Source organism: Ictidomys tridecemlineatus, chromosome 7 (genome assembly GCF_052094955.1).
Source record: "Ictidomys tridecemlineatus isolate mIctTri1 chromosome 7, mIctTri1.hap1, whole genome shotgun sequence".
NCBI lineage: Eukaryota > Metazoa > Chordata > Mammalia > Rodentia > Sciuridae > Ictidomys > Ictidomys tridecemlineatus.
Window position 1 is genome coordinate 137,011,561 of NC_135483.1, and position 26,631 is coordinate 137,038,191.

General features: G+C 37.4%; 1 protein-coding gene across 4 annotated transcripts in view; it reads left to right on the forward strand.

The window, feature by feature from the left end:
- B3galt1 (beta-1,3-galactosyltransferase 1) overlaps window positions 1-23,223 on the forward strand; it is a 550,035-nt gene extending 526,812 nt beyond the window's left edge. For all 4 annotated transcript variants that reach the window (XM_040294415.2, XM_005315695.5, XM_040294416.2 and 1 more), the window contains one exon: window positions 18,229-23,223. In XM_040294415.2, the coding sequence (XP_040150349.1) occupies window positions 18,458-19,438 (981 nt within the window). In that variant the 5' untranslated portion in view covers window positions 18,229-18,457 and the 3' untranslated portion in view covers window positions 19,439-23,223. The remainder of the gene's footprint in view (window positions 1-18,228) is intronic.
- Window positions 23,224-26,631: the final 3,408 nt, after the last annotated feature.

Sequence of the window (26,631 nt, forward strand, 5' to 3'; positions counted from 1 at the left end):
CATTAAACACCCGGCACTATTGACTTGACTTTGTCCTGGTTTTTAAATACTTGAATAAAATGTGATTCAGCATAAATGTTAACAAAGCTGAAAAAAAAACAAATGAATTAAAATTCATTTCCTGAGGATAAAATTTATTCCCTGGGATACATAAAGATACATGTTATTATAAAAAGTTTCTTTGTACAGAGAATGGTGGAAACATAGTTTATTTTATCACATCTTCTCTAAGACAATAAAAGGCAGTGGTCAAAACAAGATGAAAACACATGAGATGTCTCCAGTTCTTCAGATATGAGCCTGAGTTTAAAATCCTGGAGGGAAGCAGAAACCACAGCCTTTCAGTTACACTTCCTGCTGCCTGTGAGTAAAATTCATTGCACATGCAATATGACTCCAGGAAATATTCCAGAATCTGCCTGCACAAAGCAGTGTACCCCACACAATATCTCACACACATGTCATGACATTTATTTCATCACTCCCAACACTTCATTGCAATAAATCCTAAGTGGCTACTCTGTAGACTTCATCTCCTTAGAGGATAGTAATTATATACACATAGTAGGGACAATAATAATAACAACATCCATAACGGCTAATAAATTGCATTAAAATATTTAAAAGTATTTATGATTTTCTTTAAATGCTAAAATTAATTAATTGGCATGAATGTGTGCCAAGACTGGTATTGTGTGCTTTCCTGAGATTTATTTTATTTTTATGAATCTGAAGTAGGCACACTTTTCTCATGTTAAAGCTGAGGAAATAATTGGTGAGTGATGTTATAGCCAACAAATAGCAGAATTTGAACTCAGGTTGTCTGACTACATGATCTACAACTTTGACCTTTCACAGTTCTGCATTCTGGTGTAAGACCCTTACATGCTTTTCAAAACCTCTGACAAGAATCTAAAATCTCAGAATGTAAAAAGTGTAGTTGCAAATTTTCATAAACATTTGACACTAAGAAATAGCCAGGTATATCTAATCCAATTTGACTTCCTTTATATGACTATTATTTCAAGATGCTTCATAGTTAGGTAAACTAAGATGAGAGGAAATTAAGATATGTCTGTAAGATAATACATCTGGGGCAAAGTTTCATTTAGACCAGGGAAATCTAGTGCACCAGTCTACATCAGGCCACATTTGAACAGATACCCAGAGGACTCTTACAGTGAACCTCCAGACAGGAATCCTCAGTACTTGTCAATCAAATCATTATTGGACTTGATTCATCACTACTACCAGTATTGCTGATCTCATCCTTATAATAACTGCCCCTCTGATGCTGAAGATGCTATTTATGGTGTAAATGATGTGGGCATTTATTTCAGGATAACCTCTGATAAATGACCTGGAAGACTTCGAAAAGAAACAGGGAACTGTTTTACACTGCCACCCTAAAGATTCCAGATCCCATACTCTTCTTATCTCAATACCAGAAAAAAATGACTTAGTGCTGTTCTGTGGACTTGAACCATAAACTACAGGTTTCAATGATCAGAATCATTTCTATGAAATACTAGTGGCCTGGGAATAAGTTGTAGTTGCAGATTGATGAGTCAGGTTGGGAGTTATGACTGGCACTAGTGCCATGAATATGATTTCAGGAACTCCAAACAGCAGATCATTGTTGGTGCCTTTGTTCTCAGACTCCACAATTGAGACCTATGCTGTCTCTAGGATAAGGCTTTCTAGAACCAAGAACACTCTCATCTGTTTTAATAGTCACATCACTGCAGTCTCTGAGAATGCTAATAGACTTGGGGGAAAGTGTTAAACTAAATATCCGACTGTGGAGGAATGATTACATAAATGGAATATAGCAGTCACTGGAAATGAATGGCATGAGAGTACATTATAGCGTGCAAGAGCATTGATGATGCTTGTTAACTGGGAAAAACGCACATGAAAGTGCACAGACAACATGATCGCATACTTACAAAATACAAATGGGAAAACAACTACATCTACTTGTCAGAAATGCTTATATCTGCTTGATAGGGTTACAGTTGATTTTTCTTTTCCTTTTTGCTTAATTTTATACTCTGTGTTTTTTGTCTTGTGCATGTATCAGTTTTGTAACACTAAAACAAAAGCTTTCTCAAAATCAACCATCTTAAAATACTAGCAAGAGAAAGACAAAGCAAATCAAGAGCTACAAGGTGCCAGATTTTTAAACTTAAAAAAAAAATTGATGCTCAAACAGGATTATGTTCACCATTAAAGCAGACAAAAGACTATGTCCATCCCTCCCCTCTCTTTTATAAAAACAACAAAAAAGTACATTAACAAAACAGTGATGATAGTCATTTACAATTTCAAGAGGGAAGTCATGGAGTATGTTAACTGCCAAGTTGGTGTGGCATCCCAAACACGTTCCCAAGAAAGTTCTGTGGGCCATGTTAGAGTTCTGTCTTACGATCTTCAAGGGAACAGATCATATTAAAGATTCTGAGCACTCCTGCTGTGAATTCATCTAATGAATTTTGTTTAACCCATGTTTTCATCCATTAGCATCTCACAATCCAAAGTAATAGCAGCACTTTGAAAATCTTGTCCCAAGCCTCTACAAATATACTACTCCTACTGTGCATTTACTGACATGCTTAGCTCTATAACCCAATCATAAGATTAAGTAATAATTCTAATTTCTGACAGTTACTTAGAACACTGCTCTAGAGCTCTCTAGGGACCCAGAAGCGAAGATACTTCTCCATTTGTCTTCTGGGACTGACATATGCCTGGGGAGCCATGGAAATCATTATTACATTTGTGCATGATGCCCTGAAAACTTTCCAGTCATTAGAGTGTTATTCTTCACCCCATTTCTATTACCCCCCAATGCAATTTTTTTTCTCTTGTATTTTTCGGTAAATAGCTTTTTATATTTTTCAGTAAATGGCTTCTGAAAATAATTTTCAAACCAACTTAACAATAGTTCAGAAGGTAACTTCCTAGAAGGGCAGTTTGGGCAGTGAAGTTATGTTGTCTTCAAACTTTTCAGTGTAGATATTCTTCCTTGTAGTTTGGATGTCACATGGAGTGAAGCATCTTGTTAAGGGAATTCATAGAACACAGCACAGTGGCTACTGCAGATAATGACTGTGGCTATGGTAACTCAAGGTGAAAAATACTATTTGCATCACTTTATCACTCCTCAGAGATGCAATTTACACATGCTGCTGCTGTAGCTGGACAAGACGGATGTAGTCACCAATGACCCACCACAATAGCAAGTCAGATAATATATAAAAAAGCAGTTCAGAAAGACATTCAGGAAAGAATAATTCGAAGATCTGACAGTTGACAACCTGTGAAAAACTGATAAATATTCACCTCAGAGAAGGGTCAGATGCTATATTATATTTCCTGAATTTCTCTTGTGTTCATGGTGTGTGTGTGTGTGTGTGTGTGTGTGTTATCTTCCACAAGGAATATTTTCCTAAACACAGAAACTTTATATTTTAGCCGTAAAATCTATTTTTAAATCCATTTTTAATCTAGAAACATTATAATGAAGTGATATTTGTTCAGGAATTAAATCAGAGGCAGAAATTTGCTTTGAATGGCACTGTGAAAAGAATCAGGCATGGGGGAAGATATCACATACTGCAAATGTAGAGCACCTTTTGAGGTATTTTTCCAGCACATAGACACTTATTTATAATATCTCATCAAAGGACTCTTGTTGATGCTATTATCAGATAACAAATTACTGTTCATGGCCAACTGGATGTCATTTACTCCAATTATTTATTTATCAACTACAATGCTCCTTGAACTATGCTATTATGCTAAAGCATAGTGATAAAGACATAATAATGAAAGGGGGAAATAGTGAAAAAGATAAAAATCATTGCCCTGAAAGAGATTATAGTTTATCAAAGAGACACTGTTAAAAGCAACTCAGAAAATTAGCCTATTGATTAAAACATCTTCCCATATGATATAAGAAAATGATCTACTTAAATACAATCGATGGAGGTATACTGAAGATGAAGAAGTGATAAGGTATAATGGAGGAAAAGGTGAACTCATGAGCAATGACTCCCTTTCATTCTCAATTTCAAGTACATTTTACCATGATCCCATGCTAGACAGCTCTCTATTCTTGAAATAGAGAATTTATTCTTGAAATAAATCAAGTAATTTAAAACCTTTGTCTCTTTGCAAATGCATTGCAAATCTTTTCTCTTTACCATTCCCTACAACCAATTTTTCTCCTACTGAGCTTTCTGTATTCGTTTTTATTCTATTTAGTTATTTAGCAAAGTACTGGGGATTGAACCCAGGGGCATCCTACCACTGAGCTATAACCCCAGTGGTTTTTAGTTTTTATTTAAAGACAAGGTCTTGCTTAGTTGCCCACGCTGACCTTGAACTTGAGATCCTCCTGCGTCAGCCTCCAGAGTAGCTAGAATTACAGGAATATGCTACTATGCCTTGCTTCTATTTATTTTTAAATTTTAGTATCAAGCCAAATTCTACCTCTCCCAAGAATCATCCAGTCATCCCCATCAAGAATTGTTTCAGTTATAATAGCATGTAAATAGTACCTCTAATTACCACTTATTTTCCCCACATATAATTAATGTATCTCTAAGCTCCTTAAAGATAGGGGATTTACATTTTAGTTTTTGTATTTAGTATAATGTTAATAAAATTTAGCAGTGGGATTCTCAAATGTAATGTATGGACAAATACACACAAAATCATAGTGGTTCATTTTCAGTACAAAAAGATGAGGGGGAGTGGAGAATAATAAGTGTCAGCCTGTCTCCAAATTCACCAGTAGGATCATGTGTGCTGACATGTATGATTATAAAGTAAGACTAGCAAATCATAAAAAGAACCAAATGAATTTTCAGCAATTTTTCAGAGTATACTTAAGGAGGACTATTTTAAAATGAAGCAGCTTCCTAGCAGAGATAATGGTTGTCATTCAGGGCAGGATCACATGAGGGCCATGGGACATTGTCAAAAGACATGCCATACATCTTTAGAAAACATGAAAAGAGAAAATAGTGCCTTAAAATCTATTTCTCAGTTCAAAGGGCTGCTCCTCACATGGAAATGCTACGTAATATTTTCTGAGGTGAGTACAGTAGGAATTTGTTTATTTCATGGTGGTTTGTAGTTCTCTCAGGCAATGCCAAAGTGACCAGACATAAACATTAACAAAAATTAAACTCTGTATGCCATTTTACAGTGTGACATTTGCCTTAAAGTCTGAAAATTAGATGATCATCGTCTCATTTTATCCTTAAAGAAGTAGAGATAATGATTTTGGTGCAGGAATTCTTCATTGTAAATAGGCCAGGTAGAAAAGGCATTAGGTAGCTAGGGGACTTTCCGAGAAGGTAAGACCCAGATTTGGCAACTACCCAGCTAGAACATCATGGTCAAGGACAAGGCGGGCAAAGGTACTTGCATTCTCTGGAACTGTTTCATGGGACGCTCCACCACCTCCTGTGCCTTGATTTAGAGCTATGATGTTTGCTTGTGGAGGCTGTAAATCTTTCTCTGCTCATTCAAGAAAAATCAAATGCCCTTGTCTCCCAAGTGCTTCCTAGGAGATTCCAAGAGTCAGAAAGCTGTTGCCTCCTGGTGTTGCTCCCTCCTGCAGCTATGTCTCGCCTGGAGGCATCTGATGGTAGCAACTACATCATACAACTTTATCATAGTTGTAAAGGAGCCTGGGAAACTAGATTGTAGATTTCAGCTTCTTTTACAATTGCTCCATTTCCAGGAATAAATATTAAAGTGGTTTTGGCATGAGAATTGAGTTGCTAAAACTTGGTAAATTGTCCATAAATGGAGAATTTCTTGACCACAGTCACTTAGCTTGTTAAATGGCAGAGCCTTCTGGTACCAAATCTTATAGTCTTCCCAAAATAAATGAGTGCCTTGTAATGGTAGAGATGAGTAGCTCACCTGGCCTTCAGAGCTTAGCTAAAATAGACCTTAAGAGCAACTATTTCCTTTTAATGTAGAATTCCATGAATTCCAAGCATTCTACTGATTGGACTTTCAAGATATCAATATTTGGAAGGGACTTGCCCAGCTAATGGAGATGGGTTCTTCAATTTGTGTTTAGCTCTATAAAAAATACTGACACATCTATACTATGAAACAGAAGCTCAGAGCCAAGCTGAGATGCATTGAAGCTATGAATCCATTTTCCCTACCTCTCACATTACTTCATGGATAATTAAAAGACATATGAAAAATATTTCCTGTCTACTAGGCAAAAAGTGAAATGCACATTGTGGTATAAAGACCCACATATTACAGTTTAGTAGATGTATGTTCAAATCCAGGCTTAATCACTCATTATCTATATGAAGATGAACAAACTGCTTTATCTCTCTGGACTTACTTTCTTCTATAAGATGGGAACCATGACAATTTACTTCTTAGTAGAAATATTGTTGGCAAGATAGGTTAGACAGCTATTGCTGGGACAAATATCTGAGCCAAATAACTTAAAGGAGGAAAGATGTATTTTGACTCATATTTTTAGAGGTTTTCATAGCTGGCTCCATTGTTCTAGACCTGAGATGAGGCAGAACACGATGGCAAAAAGGTGTGGAGGAGAAAAAAACTGCATAGTTCATGGCAGTCAGCAGCAGGGAATCAGAAACAAAGAAGAGGAAGCCTGGGCCAAGATAAAGTGCCTAAGGACATTCCCCCAAGGAACCGTCCCTTTCTACTAGTTCCCATTAACTACACTTTCTTCTACCTCCCAATGAACCGTTCAAATCATGATGCCTCATTAAACTGAACCACGGATGAGGTCAAAGCCCTTCCTAAAGGTCGCACCTCTGAACACTGCTGCTGGGGACAAAGCCTTCAATGTATGAGCCTTTGGGGAACAATGCAAATCCAAATCATAACATAACATTTTACTTATAAAGTATATTATATAATTCTAGAAAGTAGTAGGAATTCATTAAAGAGAAACCATTGCTTAATGTAGTATTTCAAAAGAATTAATGACTAAATGTTGTAAATTTGATTTAGCACATCTTAGGGATTACATGCTATAGTATTGTACCCAGTCATGAAAATGGTTACCCTTCTGACTGAAGGGAAATAGGAAAGAATGGCAAGAGATCATTTTTTTTCCTTTAATTTCTGATGGTTTTGCATTTGTATGGTGTCATGTGTATTTTCAAAAAGGACTATTTCCTTTTATAATTGACCAGTTTCTAACTATACTATTAGAGACCTTTCTTAAATTCTCCATCTACAGAACTTGAAAACTGTCTGATGGACTTTCAAATTATGTGCTAAGAGAAAAAGAAATGAAATAACTTAAAATTTCTTAGAAAAATCACTTATAATCATCTGAGCAGGTCTTGGTGAATAAAAGACTATTAAAATACAGTCTTTAAATTTAAAATAGCCTCAGAATTTCATAGAAATTCATCTCTAATGGTCCAAGCAAAATATCCTCTGCATGATAATTTTTACATTTTAGCAGTTTTAGTAACAACGTGACATCTCAAAATTGAAGAAAAACAAAGTTCGAGTCTATATAGATACACATAATGTCATTTATCTATTTATTCATTCATTTTTACTTTTTTGTGGTCTTCAACAGACTCTGTCTTACACACTGGTTTAGCTTGTCCATGAGATAAACTTCCCAGTTTTTCTGGAAAAGTAACAAAAGAATGAGAATTGAAGTGTGTTTGGGTTAAAACACTGTGCTCTGAAATATACCATCTTCCAAAGAGAGGGGGAGCAAGATAGAAGTAAAACTTCTCCCTTCAGTATAAGGAAAAGGGCCGTAACTAAAAATAGGAAGGATGTGAGTGCATCAACCCATCTTCCCAAAAAACAATGTTGGAGAGAAAATAGCAGAAGCCATGTACTCAAGAGTGTGAGTGCTGATGAGTGTGAGTGCAGAAGTGAAGAGTGTCCCAGTGTATCAAAGGCAGTTGACACCAGGGAGGAAGAGACTGGGACAGTTTCCCGCTTTCCTCAGAATGCCATTTATTCTGAGAGATTCAGGAGTTAAATAGGTAAGGAAATGAGGAAGACACAGGAGAGAGCACTCATTTTTGCCGTGGTGTGAAATCAAGAAGGAAACTGACAATAATTGAAGGTAATGTCAGGGTCAAGAGAAGATCTGGTTGGTCTTGGTCATTTTTCCAAGCAAAGGAAAGACAGCATTTCTAGAAACAAAGGAGGAGCTAGCAAATAAAGAGACTAAAAATCCCAAATGTGAAAGATGTCTTTCTTCAGGGGGGGATTGCAAAGAAAGTACCAGCATCAGAATTCCTCATCAGTGAGGGTTCATGCAATTCTGAACCTAAGTAATATTTTAAGGAAAAAAAAATTCCCCAAGATTTCATTGCCGAACTTCATATTGAATATTTTCTATCAACTGTTGATTCTGAAGTTATATTAGAAAAAAATTCTAATGTTTTGTCACTTAGTGCTAATGATAAATAGACATAATGACATTTCCTCTAACCTACATGCCCCTTCTTTTTTTTCTCAACACAAGTGCAAGGCCTTTTTATACCAGACATAAAAAATGAAATTGCAAGCTTCTTATGAAAACAGTCAACTGGAGATACCAAGTGCTATTTTTTTTTTCTTTTTGAGCAATAGCCAAGTAAGAAAACCACTTTTGTACTAATCAGTCAAGATACATTGGTTGATCATTCCTCATGAAACATTTTATAGGCAATCCTTTCTGACTTTATTTATCATGTTTATATGAATAGTGACAATGCTTTACGTTCATGTAGCACTATTCAGCTTGTAAAGTATTTCCAAGCATACTATCTCACTTGGTCCTTACAATGACTCTGCAAAGCCCAACCAGTTTTTAAAATTCTCATTTGATCAATAAGGAAATAGAAGCATAGGTTTTCAGGGGCTTCAGATCTGATGACTAAAATTGGGGAGATGAGTCTGGGTCTTTTGATGACATAGAATTGATTACCTACAAAATAATATCCACTGGCAGCATCTACATAAAATTATTTGGGGCTATTTGGGATTCTAATAAGCTGATATTGTTAAGGGAGCATTTGAGTTAGAAAACAAAAAGGAAGGAAAGGAAAAATCCCAAATTCTCTTCCCTATGTTATCAGTTGTTTCATAGTACTAATATTATTCTTTTGAAATAGTACTTAATATTACCTCTCTGCAATGAACTAAGAGATCTCCCTAGACTTTTACATTTTAGACAGTAAATGCATGAACACAGTGATTTTTTTTTTCTGGTCTCTAAAGATGGGCATTTGTATCAGCCTCCCCCCACAAAAAAAAATAATAATAATGGGACAAATGAATACTCTTTTGGTATCACATAGCTCATCATTTAAAAATTCTCCCAGCTGCTGTTTATATTAGTCAGATGTCTTTCCTCTCATCCTCTTCCACATTTCTAATAAAAAATACTGGCATTTCCTTTCCCAATAGAGAAGCTCCACCCGAGGCTCAATCTGACTGCCAAGCTTCCAGGCGCCTATGATTAAATAAGTGATTGCTCTTCCTGTCTTTAAAAACGTGTCTTATATAAGATACAATATCCATCACTGCAAAGGAAGCCAAGCATTTATTTAAAATAATGAGATATCCTCATTTTCATTTTTCCCTGAGAGGATTGTAGCGATGTTAAAAAAAAAAAAAATTCTCTGAATTCTAGAACTAGGGCAACACATTGATTTGAAGAAAGCTATAATCTTCCCTTCTAATTTGAAGTGCACATTCTCCTCGTGAAATAAAGTGTGGCTTTCAGAATAGCAAGAGCCCTGAGCCCACACGAAGACACCCCATCCCTCCTCTCTCTCAAGTTGGCCCTATTCTTCCCAATGCAGGGATTTATACAGATCTTTTGAATAAATGTCAAGATATGTTAGTTGGAAAGGAGAAAGGTTCAAACCATTTCTTCTAGATTTGGGAGGGAAATGATTTCAGCTGCCAAGTCATGATGAACTTACCATTTGCTTTTTGCCACTTCCTGCTGCACAAGATCTATTGGGTACGTTCAATTATGGGGTCTCTTTGAAAAGATTCATAATTAAATTTTTAAAAGGAACAAATTAGCTCTGTGTCTATCTTTGCTCCTAAGGGCACTCGGGGATTTCAACTTCTGCAGATGGGCATGGCTCTTTACATAGCCAGAGGACTTGCTTAAAAGAAAGCCTGGAGAGAGTCATCCCTTGTCACTCAGAAAGATGATAACTTATCGAGCTGGATAACGTAGTGGCTTATGAAATTCTTCCTTGAAGGACCATTATCTAGTGTTAATTGTACTTTACTTTTTTCTCTCCTGTGCTTATTTACAGCATAATTACCAGAACAGGAAAAAAGGAGAGATCTGGGCACATCAGGATAACCATATGCCAAATTAATGCAGCCTACTAGAAGCTCTGGCTTAGGGGGCTCATTCATCAATTAGTTCTGTTGCAGTCTGAATTCCTGTGTTTCCCCCAAAGAATGAAGATACTTTGATTTCACTCATCTACCTGCTCTGAGGAAAGTCATTAGAGATGAAAACATTTTTCAGAAGGGATTTTACTTGGTACTGTGAATCACCAGAGCCTCGCCCATTGAAAAAGCATCTCATAAGCCGAAGTAGTTAGTGCTTTCTTGCCCCATTTTCCTGTCTTGCCTCTCTTTGAAATGGTTGCAGTGACTTTACTTTTTCCCAACTGCTCTCTCTTCACCATTTTTTTAATGTTAGTATGCAAATTTATTTTTATTAAAGCCACTTTTGTAGTGCCATGTACTCTATGAATATCCCAAATTGGCTCCCAATAATAGAAATGCTGGTAATTTGAGATGACACAGGAGAATGGTCGTTTTCTCCAGATACCAAGCCAGTATCTCAGGAACTGTCGGTCTAGGAAATGCCACAGTCCTGGATTGTCTTTCTCCACTAGTGTGAATTTTTAAAGGAGTCAGAGGAAAAAGGAGGTGGCAGGACTAAAGGACTACTTAAAACTATGACACACTTCATATGGTCATAAGCTGACTTTTCTTTCTTTCTTTTTAAATCTAAAAAAAAAAAAAACAAATTTTGTGTCCCTTTTCACATTTATGTTTTACTCTTCTTTGAATGCTAATTACAAGTTTTTCAACCTTTGAAAGTTTAGTTTACCAACCAAGAATTTACTTGCTTGTTTACCAGCTTAAATCAGGAAAAATTAAAGTGTGAAGGAGAAATGTCTGTGGAGCAACGTATTTCATTACTGCTACCCAGGAAAGTGGATTCAATAGGTTGAATTGTGCCCTGCAAAAGAGATGTGTTGAAGACTTTGACTCCTGTACCTCAGAATGTGACACTATTTGGAAATAGAGTCTATAAACAAGTAAAGTTACAAAAGGGTCATTAAGGTGGGCAATATGGTGTCCTTATAAAATGGGGAAACTCAGGAACAAAAGATATACACACAGTGGAATGCTACATGCAGATGAAAGCAGAGATAAAGTTGACACATTTACAAGCCAAAGAATGGCAAAATCTGGAAGAGAGGCATAGAACAGATTCCTCCTCAGAGCGCTGGGAAGGAACCAATCTGGCCACCCTCTCAACCTTGTAGCCTCTGGAACTGGGACACAATAAATTTATGTTGTGAAGCTACCCAATTTGTAGTACTCTGTAATGGCAGCTCTGGCAAAATAATACAGCAGGTGACATCTTTAGCTCTAGAAGCAGGAGGAGGCAGAATGGTCATAGCTGGGAAATACAAAGAGAACAAAATCCAAAAGAGCAGGAGGGCAGAGATCAGAAGTAGAAAGATGCTCCTACTGAGGCATTAACCACAAAGAGCCAAGCAAAGGTGACAAAAACGTTGTAAAGTTCTCAAAGACTGAACCATTCCTTAGAGTGTCACTGATTTATTTATTTACTTATTCATTTATTCATTCATTCATTTCCTGGTGCAAGGCATCCAATCCAGGGCTTTGCACACGCTAAGCAAGTGTTCTACTGCTGACATCCCAAGCCCTCCAATTTATCTTCAGTAGCCTCTCTCCTTCCCACCATTGTTTAGTCTCTGTCCCATTATTCTACTTTATCTACTTAATGGCATTTCTTACTACCTGGGATGAATCTTGTATTTGTGTAACATATTATATTATTTTCCTGCCTCCCACTCCTGGAAAGTAAGCTTCCACATAAACAACCAGCTCAGTGCCTGGCACCTAGTAGGTGTTCAGTGCATCTTTGATAGATGAAGTGAAGCAGATTTAAAAATGCAAAGGAAATCAGAACCTAGAGATATTATTTGAGATACTGGAGGAGACAAGCAGGCCATTTGTTGAGGTTCCTGTAAACTTGTGTATGGGTGGGGGAAGTTGGAATCATAGCTACGCTAACTCAGGATAAGTGGTAACCAAGACATAGGAAGTCAGTGTTGTACTTGATTGTACTAGTTAGGATTTTTCAAAGACATAGAAACAATGATATATAAAAATACATTGATAAGTTAGCTTTGTGTTTTTGTGAACAAAAGACCTGACAAGAACAATTAGAGGAGGAAACGTTGATTTTTCCTCATGCTTTCAGAGGCTCAGTCCATAGTCAGGCAACACCATAGCTCTGGGCCCAAGATGAGGCAGAATATCATGGTAGAAGAGTGTAGCAGAGGAAGGCAGCTCAGAACATGACAACCAGGAAGCAGAGAGAGCTCCACTCACTAGGGACAAAATGTAAAGCCCAGAAGCATGCCCCCAGTGACCTGTTTCCTCCAGCTACATCCTACCTACTTATAATTACTGCTCAGTTGATCTATATCAGTAAATCAATCCACTGACTATGTTGTGGTCTCATAATCTAATCATTTCACCTCTGAAAATCCTTGCATTGTCTAACATGTGAGCTTTTATTTAAACCATAAGAGATATATAGAAAGAAATTTATTAGGAGACATTAGCTCACAAGATTATGGAGAGTTGGAAGTCCCACGATCTATCGTCTGCAAGCCGGAGGCCAAGGAAAGCTAATGGTATAATTCCAATCTCAATCCAAAATCCTAAGAATAAAGGAGAAACCAGTTCTATAAATCTCAGTCTGGGTTCAGGAATGCCCATCTCCAAGGGGAGAAGATGAATGACTCAGTTCAAGCAAGAGAATAAGTTTATTCTGCCTCCACCCTTTCATTCTATTCAGATATTCAACAGACTGGATGGTGCCCACCAGTGTAGCTAAAAGTTCAAACACTGATCTCTTCCAGAAATGCGCTCACAGACACACATAGAAATAATGTTTTACTAGCTGTCCAGGCATCCCGCAACCCAGTCAAGTTGATACATAAAATTAACCATCATATTGCTTGCACCATGATGGAACTGGATACTCAATTATGCACAATTCACCAGCAACACTACCCATGTGTAGTGTTGTACCTAGGCCTTAACTCTGACTGGATTAAAAAATATTTTAGTAAGGTTTGGGTCTTTTAAAATGAATTATACAAAATAGCAGACAGCTTAACAGTTTCTAGGAGAAACATGTGCTTCTTAAATTGAAAATTCTGCCCCATTAACTTCCTGAAAGGTAAAGGTGGATATTTACTGGAGAGTTCTGTGAATGAGGTAATCTGTAATACAGTATGGCCCTGGGGGGGAAATCTTTCAAGTATTCTAGCTCAATGTTCCTATTTGGAGGGATTTGTATTTAATGGATGACAAGTTAATGTGTCGTCAGTGTCTTGCAGTTGTGGCAAAGCTGCTAAAAGGAGTGACAAATGTTATATGTGCAACTTTCCATTTCACTGATAAATTAACTTGTCTGTTAAGAAGGAATTTTTAAACATCTTGTAAAACTAAAAGAACCCCCCAGAGGATTCTACTTTGTGACACTCAGTGACTTCTCTAGATCTTCTCAGTTGATTTTATGTGTGTGTGTGTGAGGGGGGAGGGAATGGGTGTTTTGTTCTGTTTTCCACTGGGTCTTTGACTGTAAGTTTTATAAGGGGAGAAAAGATTTCTCTAGCAGGAGAATCTGTACTACGGGGTGGGAGGTGTGACTTGGTGGTAGAGCAATTCCCCAGTGTGCATAAGGCAGGGGTTTGATTCCCAGCTCTGGGTGAAAAAAATATCTATAAAACACTGATAGTGATCCTACTAATTTAGTAGAATTTATCAATTCATGTGCTCAGGATCCCAAACGATGAACTGATGAACTGTCGTAATCCCCTCGTCCCCACTAGGTCCTGCTCTTTGTATCCTGATACTGCCTGCATAGAAGACCTTCCCCAGAAGCTCAAATGGTCCGGCAATAGAGTTATTAATACAGCCAATGTATTTGGAGATAAAGCAGACAAAAATTCTCTCTCTTACCTTATATTTAAGACTACTGAGAAAAAGAAAATCCAAATCACAATATAGGATTACTCAAAGTAATCCAGAGCAGCTGGCCCATTGCCGCCAACTTCAACACACATGAAATAGATCTTTAGAGTTCTACGCATCACGTGGCTCTTTCATCAGTTATAGTACTACTTCCTGCCCAAAGGCGTATTTTTGTATTTTTTTTGATCATCTGAGAAATCTGTTCTGTTGTCTGCAAAAAGGCTATTTTTTTTTAAACACTCAGGTTCATAAGTCCACATTATCCTTAGCCAATCTTCAGATTCTACACTGGTTCCTTTTCACTTTTCTGATTCTCTGTTGTCACTTTTTAAATAGAGGATTTGGTAAATACTAATTTCCATTTAGTGTTGACTAAGATATAATGCAATACCTATTTTTGTTTTCATTTCTGAAGGAAAAAGGAAAAAAATACCAAATGAAATGGTGATTCTTTCCGTGCATGTGTGCGGGCTTTGGGGTTCACAGAGAAGAGGACCTGCAAAGCACTTCAAAACCTTTCCATCCCACCCACAGCATCTTCAAGTCTTAATGTGATTTTTGCAAATCATTACTTCTAGTGACCAAGAATCCCTACAGTGGTAGCATAGTGTAGTGTATAAAAAAACAGAATAGACTAGAAAAAAATCCAGACAATGGACACATATCTAAGGAAATGAATGTGTGGATCACTGGAAGAACAGCAAGCTGAGAGGCTCCCTGAATGGCCTGGGATGGTTTTCCCACCCAAGTCAATGCCTGTGTTCCGAACAGGCCTTAGGAAGCTGGGAATGACCATTTCCAGGTTATCCACTAGCTGCATGATCTTGAACAAACTATAATACCTTTGAGTTTCCACTTTCTAAACTGTAAAATGGAGAAAATGAGACTTCTCTTATAACATTCTAAGGAATGAAGCTCTATAAAATAGGATAGAATAGCATAGAACACAGCACATAGCATAGTGCCTAGTCCATTATATACATTTTTAAAATGATAGCTACCAATAATAATGGGAAGAAGTCTTATGGTTATTAGTTGTCCAGGAGGGATGTTCAGTGTTTGGCAAAAATACATATATTTTCTTCATGATCTCACCTGTTTCTCATATTTTTCCCTTTCCAAGCCCATTCCTAACCTCTTAGATACCTATATCTATGTAGTTCTTTCCCCCAGAAAAATCTCACAGCATTGTATAAAATAAATCAAATCCTCACTTATTCTTCTAGTACATAGAGCTATAGGAGAAAGACATCCCTGGCATGGAAGAAGGAATTGTTATTAAAGTCAGTGGGTGCAATTTGGGGAAGGTAAAGTTCTTCCTCATACCCTTTAGTTTGTACAAATGGGTAACCAGCTACCCCAAGCAGAATGTCTCTGGATACCACTTACCATCTGACCCTGCTCATCTTTGTAACCTCCTCTCACACACCCACCCTCCTCACCATGCTCTTTCTTCTCTCAGCAGTTCATACCCAGGTACATATCATGCTCCCTCTCATTTTATACCTTTATATATGATGTTCCTGTTGCCTAGAATGCCCAACTTCCATCCAGATAATTCCTAGGTAGGAATACCTGAATATTTAGCTTAGCTCACATTTTTTTCAATTTTCCATGCCATCCTCCCCGGGGTTCCCTGGTTATTTGACTCTGGGATGGGGTTGGGGATTGAGATGTACATCACAGCCTATGTGGATAGTGGCTTCCCGAAGCTGTCCTGTGCATGGGCTCCAGGATTGCACCTTGTCCTCCTATGTTCTGTTCTCCACCCTACCGCTTCTACCTACTCCAATAACCTAATGATAAAAATTTTTACATAATTTATTTGAAATCTTTCCTCCTAGAGTAGGAGTTCTTGATGCTGGAATATGGGTTCTATCTCTCTTCTCATTATTTCACATATAATAGGTACTCAATAAATATTTGATTAATTGGTGATTGGCGGATAAGTGAACTCACAAATGACTATGTAAATTCAAGCGTTAAATGAAGGATTACCTACAGAAGTGAGGATAGTAACTTGACTTTGTAAGGTCAGGAAAGAGACAATAATTAGGAGATCAAAATGTAGAAGAAATAAATCCTCCATTAGTAACTTAGTTAATGCCTCCTAAAAATTCCCTAGCCTGTTCCAGGTGAGGCTGTTTCACAGTTCCTTGACATCTTAGTCACAGGTTGCTTGCAGTTTAGTTAGTAAGCAAGGGGACAAGAGCAACAGGATGAGATATAGGCTAAGACAATTAGAGACAAAGTTGGTTTCCTAGTACCATCTTGGGACTCACAAACCCTTGGAATTGAAATGGAGACAATATTTGTATATCCCAAGTTGCGAAGCCCTTTCCTAACTTCTTTATTATTAGTTTTTCTCACTTCCCTTTTCTTACTGTCCCACGTTTCAAAATTTTCTTCTTTGCTTGAGGCCATTCGTCATGTCCTTTTTATCAGCTTTCCTGCTCCTTAGAGCAAAAAGTTCTTCCAGAAGGCCAAAAATACTAGATCATGTAATTACAGAGTACTTACTATGGGCCAAATGGGGCCTGACTTTGGCCGTAGTCATGTTGCTGGAAGACACTCTAATACTCAGTTAGAACCTAACCACACTGAGTTATTGCAGCTCTCATATGGACCGCACATTCACAATTAGCTCTTCACGAAGATAAGAGTATGTACTTTGTCTCTGCTATTGCCCCTTGTGTCTTTTTATTTCATTATGACTATTGTGCTTAGAAGCCTGATTTTCAATCTGTAATCCTAGTGAAATTCCTTCAACATAGCTCACATTTAAACATAGATTTCTTTGAAGCAGGCTTTGTTGAAATTGATATCTATCATCTACTCTATCTACTTTCCAGGGCTACTATATTTTGCTCTAACTGGGAAGGATGAAATAATTTTTATATGAATGAACTTTGTAACCTGGCATATATTTTTAACTGGAATAAAATGTAAAAGTTCTAGGAAATATAAAAAGTTCTAGAAAGGATTAGTGTTCCTGAGGACAGCTTCTTAATTTGAACACCAGTTACTCTTTGGCCACATCGTCATTGAATTTATAGCCCTCAAGTTCAGTTATCTCTCCCATTATACTTCTGCAATGTTTATAGGCAAGTGTAGCTAAATAAAAAAGTATTAAAAGGGGTCAGGATAATCTCATCCAGGGAACATATGGGTGAATTGTTGCAAACCATAAAAGGCAACTTAGACCAACCTCAAGGTGAATGCTGCCAGCTGTCTAAAAGGGTGCTTGGGTAATAATGATTTCCTTGCATGAAGGATAGGATAGGCCCCATGGCAAGCCTCATAGGAAGCAGAGTTATGAGCCAAGAGTTGTGAGAGCCAAAGTAAGGAGACAGTAAGGAACAGCTGGGAATTCTTTCTCTCCAGGAGAGACTCAGTATTAGAGGAGACTTTCCAGTGGTGATCAACACATTGTCAAAGGTAGAGTTTGAAAAAACAAATAGATGCTGATAATTGATTCCTTCATCAGAATCAAGCAAACAAAAGCTCAGACATGAAAAAATGGGAATGAGATCTGAGGCCATGTGTGATTCTTTCCTGTTTGAAAGAAGATTTTAGTGCCAGAAAGTATTCAACTGCAAAGAAGTCCTCTTGTGAAGAAGGGGATATTTTTAAGATTTTTCTAATGATGTTTACCTCATATTCATCTAGAGTTTATAGTCTAAGTATTTGTTTATTGGGTATATATATTCATAAACAACTTCTGTTATAGGGAGAGGAGTGGTTATATCATGAAGTTTTTAGGACTTATGAAAATGAATGATCATGTTTATTTTAACCATCATGGTTATTTCTTATACCCTTACTATGTTTACTTGAGGATGTAAAAAATGACAAATAAATCTGAACAAAAACTATACTTTATTGATTTTTCAGAGTTAAGAGGAAGATTTATGACACCTGGAACCTTTCGGCTGGTTTGGAAGAAAGTAAGTTGAATGCAGAGATGCTAGACTGCTGCTAAGGCCCATGGACAATCCACAACTCACTCTTCTCTATCAAACTTTAAGATTTACTAATAATATGCTGCCTTTGCAAAGCAAAAAAAATCTAATGCCAAGAAGGTATATTCTTCAATATTTGGAATAGACACGCTCTCAAGACAATGGCTTCAAAGGTCTCCTGCTTATATGTTTTGACGGTCGTGTGCTGGGCCAGCGCTCTCTGGTACTTGAGCGTGACTCGTCCTACTTCATCCTACACTGGCTCCAAGCCATTCAGCCACCTAACAGTTGCCAGGAAGAACTTTACATTTGGCAACATAAGAACTCGACCTATAAACCCACATTCTTTTGAATTTCTAATAAACGAGCCCAACAAATGTGAGAAAAACATTCCTTTTCTTGTTATCCTCATCAGCACAACCCACAAGGAATTCGATGCCCGCCAGGCCATCCGGGAGACGTGGGGGGATGAGGACAACTTTAAAGGGATCAAGATAGCTACCCTCTTCCTTCTGGGCAAGAATGCAGACCCTGTTCTGAATCAGATGGTGGAGCAGGAGAGCCAGATCTTCCACGACATCATTGTGGAGGACTTCATTGACTCCTACCATAACCTGACTCTCAAAACATTAATGGGGATGAGATGGGTGGCCACTTTCTGCTCAAAAGCCAAGTACGTCATGAAAACAGACAGTGACATTTTTGTAAACATGGACAACCTAATTTATAAACTCCTGAAACCCTCCACCAAGCCAAGAAGAAGGTATTTCACTGGCTATGTCATCAACGGAGGGCCCATCCGGGATGTCCGCAGTAAGTGGTATATGCCCAGAGATTTGTACCCTGATAGCAACTACCCACCATTCTGTTCTGGGACTGGCTACATCTTTTCAGCTGATGTGGCAGAACTCATTTACAAGACCTCACTGCACACAAGGCTGCTTCACCTTGAAGATGTATATGTGGGACTGTGTCTCCGCAAGCTAGGCATACATCCTTTCCAGAACAGTGGCTTCAATCACTGGAAAATGGCCTACAGTTTGTGTCGGTATCGCCGAGTTATCACTGTGCATCAGATCTCTCCAGAAGAAATGCACAGAATCTGGAATGACATGTCAAGCAAGAAACACCTCAGATGTTAAAATTTTTACCCATGTAAATATGTTTCTTTTCTTTTTTTAAGAAATGGGGCCTAAGGTGTTGGTATATTACAGGTGTCCCCAGGGGAAATGAACTGGTGAAGGGGTTTTGTACAGATTTTTGCCTCCTACTCCTAGCTCCTTCTTGGATTACCAATTCACAAATGCTAAGCTTCTGTCTTAGAAACAATAAATGAATTAGAAGGACCAAATTTCATTCTCAGGTCCTAAGACATGCAATTTATCAAAAAAAAAAAAAAAGTGACTTCCAGACAACTCCTAGGATTTATGCACTGTGCATCTGAGATAAAAATCTGGTTCTGGGAAACTGAAACTTACAGAAACATCTTCACATCATCTCTGCAAAAATAAGTAGATAAGTAAATAACTTTTTCAAAAACAATTCAGAAACGATGCACAGTCAGGAAGACACACTGGATGTGATTATTAATACTGTGTGTGTGTGTGTGTTATTGTTACATTGAATTTTTACATATGTTGCCATGTAATGTGTACAGTATTTGTGGTTCCAACACTGGCAGAGAGGCTGCAGTGAAATGGATGGGAACTTAAAATTGAGAATCAAATAGTCTGTGTGTTTGAAAGGCAACTCTACTTGCTCATCCGAGGATTAAACCTGGTCAGCAGGTAGAATGTGTATAAAATGCTACTTAAACAAAAAAATTTTTTTCTGCTCTTTTGGAACATTACATGGTGCCTCCAAGGAGACTTTGCCAAATGTAATAATCTCACCTGCTTCCTTCTGCATAATGCTGCTAAATGCTTTTCAGTTTCTGGATCAGGCAAGCACATGTCTCCATATGTAGAAAACAAGCTGGTAGGAAGCCAGAGAACAATGAATCAAATTGAGAAAATATGAATTTAGGTATACATTATAATTAACATAAGCTTAGAAATAGTATAAGATGCCCTTCCCACACATTTGCAAAGCATAACAGGTACCAGATTATTGAAAGATTTGGCCCTACCATTGATAGAAGTGATAGTAACACCAGAAATATCCAAGTACCTTCAACAGCAAAGCTATTATAAGGTGTTCTCGGGGCTATGTGATTGAGTACCATAGGAAGGAAGGGTGGGGAAGCCTGGGTTCAGATTCTATTAATGCCACCAAATCACATGAGCAGGCCTTTTAACATTGCTGTATTTCAATATTCTCACTTGTAAAATGGCTGTTTAAAAAAAAAAAAAACACCTACCTCACAGGTGCTGTGAGAGCTAATTGCATTTGCTAAGATTTTTGAGATTCTTAGTTTAAAAGGTGCTACATAATGCAATATATCATGCATTATGCCAAATGCTAAAATGATTCCTATAACTATAATGATGGTCATCAGTAGTAGTACATCATCTTAATATAAAATCTACCAAAATAAAGATGAACTATGAACTATCAGTGTTCTTAATTCCTCCAAGACTTTGATTTTTCCTTGGCTATAATTAGTTGTTTGGCGAAGCTTCAATTTCTCTGCCATCTCTTCTGTTTTCAATGAGTAAGCTGTCTTTTCCATGTGTTTCTTTGCTAGCCCCAGGGGCTGTAGGTGAAGGCATTGTTCTTTCTTTAGGGGAAGCATTGGCTGGGAGTCTATTACAGTAAGTGAAGCATACACTTGCAAAACGCATCATGACAACTTAGGTCTCAGGAAACATTTTGCCTGAATTATCTTTAAGAGCGTTGAGGACAGGGAGAATCACTTCTATCAGAAAAACAGGCACTTGGCGAACCTACACATTGCACATCTCCCATTCATTAGAAAACTCATTGTTTTTTAAAAAAAAAGTCCCTAGCTGAAAGAGTACACCTTTTAATTTATTTTATTATTTTTTAACCTGACCTTTGGGAGCCCCCATAGAAGTCGATGGCAAACAAAATGAACAAACAGAAGTCAAGGCCTATCTCTTGATGACACTGGATCTCTCATCTCCAGCCCCAAAGTTCCCAGTATAAGACAGGACTTCCTGTCCCTTAATACATCTCATCTCTGTTTAGCAAGACTGATGATTTTGATTACAGAACAATGTTAGTGAGCTTGGGAGAAATGGAGCAGCACAAGGTGAACCATCCTCCCACCCTGTAGCCTCAATTGCTGTGAGTTCCAGTTACTGGGGAAGTCTCATGACTTCATTCTTGATTCACCTCCCAACCATGCAGCTGAATCAAGTCCACGTCTCATACTACTGCCTTGCATCAACCCCACGCTCAGCCAAGCCACCTTTGATGTCAAGAAATCACACATTATAAACATTATATATGTACATCTCTGAATTATTTTATACAGGTGTGTATAGAGTATGAATAAAGCCCTAATCTTGAAAAGGAGCAAATATCAGAAAATCATACATCTTAAAAACTGTCTCCTAACTTTTTTATGCTAGGTAGTGCCCATGTGACAAATATGTAAATATTCATCAAAGATCACATGTATATATTTTAAAGCCATTATTTTCTTCTCCCCAACTGTATGTACAGCTAGACTCTGCCTGCTATGTAACATTTTCTTCTGCATGGAGCTCGGTGAGGCAAGGCCATTTGTCCAGTATTTCAATAGCCTTAAGCATGTTTGCCTTTTCTTTTCTGAATGTTCAAAAAAAAAATATTGAAGTGATCAAGAAAAAACTCTTAACTTTCTACTTTTGTTAACTTTTTGACATGACACTGGTCAAATTGTCACAATTATTTGTGAATCCATTATTATCATTTCCTTGACATAAAATAATGTTTCATAATAATGGCAGTATTCTGGGGCCAGGGATGTAGCTCAGTGGCAGAGCTCTTGCCAGCCACGTGCAAGGCCCTGGGTTCCATCCCCAGCACTGCAAAGACATAAATAACTAATGGCAGTATTCCACCAGGAGTCATTCAGACAGTTTTTACAAAACTGTTCCCCCACCTGTTTTTCATTATGCACCAGATAACAATGGGTATCAATAATCAGTGTCTATGTTCTTAAAGGGTTTTTTTCCAAATTTATTTTTTGAAAAGAAGTTTTATCTTTGGTGGCTAGTTTGCGTGGCTTTGTGTCTTCTTATATTGGAGCAGTTTCAATACACAATAATGTACTTTGAAATAACCAGAATCAAAAAGTGAAGATCATTTTCAATTTGGAATAAATTCAGAAGAACAAAACCCCTTGTGTGATACGATATGGGGAAAACAAACTCTTTACAGAGAAGCCAAGGAAGGAGTTTTTCAATCAAATTTCTTCTACCAAAAGACAATGGAATATTTCCGTACAGCATCTGGGATATTTTCTACCTTTCCTAATATGTGGGTTCAGTGGGGGAATTGATTATGTCATTTCTTCTGTAAAGGTGAAGATAGTTTTTATAAGCAACAAAGTAACTTGTGAATGAAAGAAGTAATTTACTAGAAACGCTTGTTGATAATTGACATTTAGGTATATCGTTATATATGAATGATTGTATTTATGTATTTATTTGTTCAAAATTGTACATATGGTTTCGCCAAAAGTAATTGTCTGTAAAAGTGCACTCTCCGGTTTGTAGTACTATTTAGGGTTACATGGGTTGCCAATCAAGCTGCTAATCAGAATACTATTTTTTTGTATCGATGTTATAAAACTAAAAATGACAAATAGATGCTGAAGATGTCTTTACATTCAGTTTCTTCACCTTCCTCTTGAAATGTAAACTGTTAATTGAAAGCACGATGCTAATGTACAGGCCCATCTGTCCTGAGGAAGAGTACAATTCCATAAAGCTGATTTTTTTAAACATTGAGGCAAATAAACAGAAGGAGAACATAACCCATTTTGTTGGGGTTTTTGTGCATGAATCTCTTTGGAGAAATGTGATTGTGAAAATTAATTGATGTCCACAATTTACCAAGGTCTCCCTAACCTCAGTGTAGGTGATGAATCATCCCCATCACAGCTCATCCCCAAGAGCCCAGAACAACTCCAACAGTCAGCTTGGACACCATTTGGTCCTATAAGTAGAATTTGGGCTAAATCCACTTCTGGATTTAGGAAACAGGTATCTACCTTGTCCTTGATGGCCTCACAGAGGCGTTTTAACTATCCTCTGTTTTAAGGACAAATTCCAATGGCATTATATTGATAACATACTTGGTGAATTAGGGCATGTCAAATCTAAAACAAAAGAGATGTCATTCTTACACCACGTATATCCTTTGGAATATTGCTTACACCCTTAAAGTTTAATGGAATTGGAAATAACTATTCAGACATTCTTTAACCAAAGACAAGTAGACATTGCTAATACCTAACTCCATAAACAAGAGATTAAGCTATTTAAGAAACAAAATGGTGCTTCATTGTTTGTTTGTTTTTTCTTTCCAATTCTGATCTAGTTAAGCAGGTACTCATTTATTAACTGAAATTTAACTTCAGATGTATTCCTTCTGTTCCTTGCACTTCCAAAAGGTAGAATCTATCAGGTAAGAAAAAAATAATGTGATTAAACAACAAAAACACAAGTATACAGATTTGTATTCCACTTGACTTTTTTAAAGGACTAACATCAAAAGCAGTGTTCTAAAAATATAGTCCCCAGACCAGGAACACTTTATTCATCTGGGTACTTGCTAGAAATGCAAGGAATTTTTGGTCCCTACTAAAAACTTTGGTCCTTACTAAAAATCTATTTTAACAAGCCCGGTAGGTGATTCTTATGCATGCTAAAGTTCAGGACTTCACTATGGGCCCTTTATAGGAAAAGTTTGACAACCTCTGACCAGGAGAAATAGGAGAAAATGGGGTTACAGACAAAGTGTCTCCAGGTATGAATAAGGAATCACATCAATAAAGCATGTTGAAATCATTTCTCCATGTAGCTAAGGAAATGACAAAGCAGTCATGATAATGAATTACATCAAAAACTGACAGCTGCATATATTTTTAAAATATTTCCTTTTTCTTTTTCAGGGCGATTTTTTAAAATGATAAAAGCTTGATTCTAATTGTAACAATTATCCACAGTTTAATTAATATATTGCTTAAAGATGCATGGGTATCAGACCTAAGAGGGTGGGTTTCATATCGCTTGATTATCATAATTACAAGCATTCTATTTTCTCATTTGCTTAATTGATTGTCATAGATTTCCAAATGAACTCCCACTGCTGGAAGAGAATTGAATACATTTCTAAGTAGAAAAAAAAATAACAGAAATAGGGCTATTTAGGAGAGCAGTGTGTCCCAGAATATAATCCATATGAACATGAAAAATGGCCCTTGATAATATCTCCTCACCTCTTTGCTGGTTAAAATGGGCAGTTTTGTGAAATGAAAAAGAAATGAATGAAAAAGTATTATTGATTCAACAACATCTATAATAACGCTGGCTCCACTGTCTCTTCGGCCAGAGTTGCCCAGCATTCAAGAAAATTTTTCCATTTAGTTTTCCTTATAGAATCTATTAGTTTGGTGCATTATGTTGACTATTTGTTATGCCTCTTGCAATGACCTCAGTCCTCACCTGGAGGGAACATGGCACAAGAGGTGATTTATTCTCTCTCTCAGGTTTATTCCAGGGCATTTACTCAGCAGTGGCTGCGGGATATGGCAGGCTGGGCAGAGTTACATTGAGGGGATGGTATGTGATGAAGACTATTTTTCAAACTAAGGCAAGGATGACCTTAGCAAATGTGAGGTGAGGGGAAAACTGCTAGGGAATTCTCCCGTCGAAAAGCCTTAAGCTTTCAGTGCCCATTCCTCTGTGTTGTAGTTGACATTGTTTAATCCTAACAGCCCCATGAAGTATATTCTGTTATTATCTCCAGCTGACAGATTAAGAAACAGGCCACAGAGAATATACATGGGGAATTTGGGTCCTCTGGCTGTAAAGGCCATGTTCTTAACCAATACAGCATGTTGCTCCCCAAAATAAAAAAATATATACCTCACAATACCAAACCATCCCAGACCCTAGTTCCTGTGGAACTCAGTGCTTCTTATTTTGTTTTTCAAATGGAAAATTTAATCTCCTTAAAAAATAAAACTGAGTTGTAATTGATATGCATTGAAATTCATCCTTTTGAAGTGCACAGTTCTGTGAGCTATTGACAAATGCATACATTTGGATAACCACCACCATAATCAAGATATGGAAGAGTTCTATCACTTCCCCAGATTTACTCAGTTCCCCTGAAAATCAACCCCCCTCATCTTGTCCTGAGCAATAACTGTTCTCTTTCTAAATGTTTATTTTACATGACATTTGCATGTTTTCCAGGAGTTATCATACATAATCTATTTAATGTAAATAAAAAATTTCTATAGACAATCCATGTGATTTCTTAGTAACCAAAGAAATGGAAAAACTGAAAAGGTCTAGCAAATGAAAAAAAAAAAAAGAAAGAAAATAAACCCCATGTAAGTACCAGTGAAAGATTCAGAATTTTAAAATAAAACACCATTGATTCAAGAATATACAAGCCTAGTGTGTGATGGCATGCAAGCCATAAATCCATTACCCCACTCAGCCAGGTTAGTTCAGTTCACTAGGAACTTTACTAGAGCTTCCATCCATCAGAGTTCTCACACACATTTCAGTAGAGAAAACAATCTATAAGTTCAATTATGCTTTATTTCCCTCTTGGAAGCAAAGGATCCTCTGGAGAGGCATCCATCACTAGCTAGTTCATCAAAAAGGCCAGCCCTCTCTGCGCTCTCGATTTGTCTCCACATCTGTGTCAAACTACACTCAGACAAACTCTCTATATCTGATTTGCCTCTGTTCCATTAGTTTCTTCAATATATGCTAGTTCACAATTCCCTTAGGAAAAGGCAACTTCACAATTACGTGGTGCCCTTCAAACTTCACTGAGAGAAGCATCTGAGTGAACTGGGAAAGCATGCCACGCGCAAAAAGATGCTTCTCTGTCCTTGTGGGAGTCCAAACCATAGGTAGCATGCATGGAAGAAAAACAGGATATTGGAGCAGAAAGGACAGGATGAGGGATATACAAGCTCTGGCATGCTTCGCAGATTGCCTGGAAATCTTGTTAAAATTTTGAGGGTAGTTCTGTGTTCCCAGATTATTTTCTTACAAACCCCCAGGCAAAGTTGCTGTTGCTGGTGCATGGCCTGCCCTTTGAGTAACAAGGCTCTAAGACTCGAGGCTAAATTCTAGACAGGTGTACTTGCATTTGATAAGCATCTATTTGGAGCCATACCAGAAGCTCTTGCATA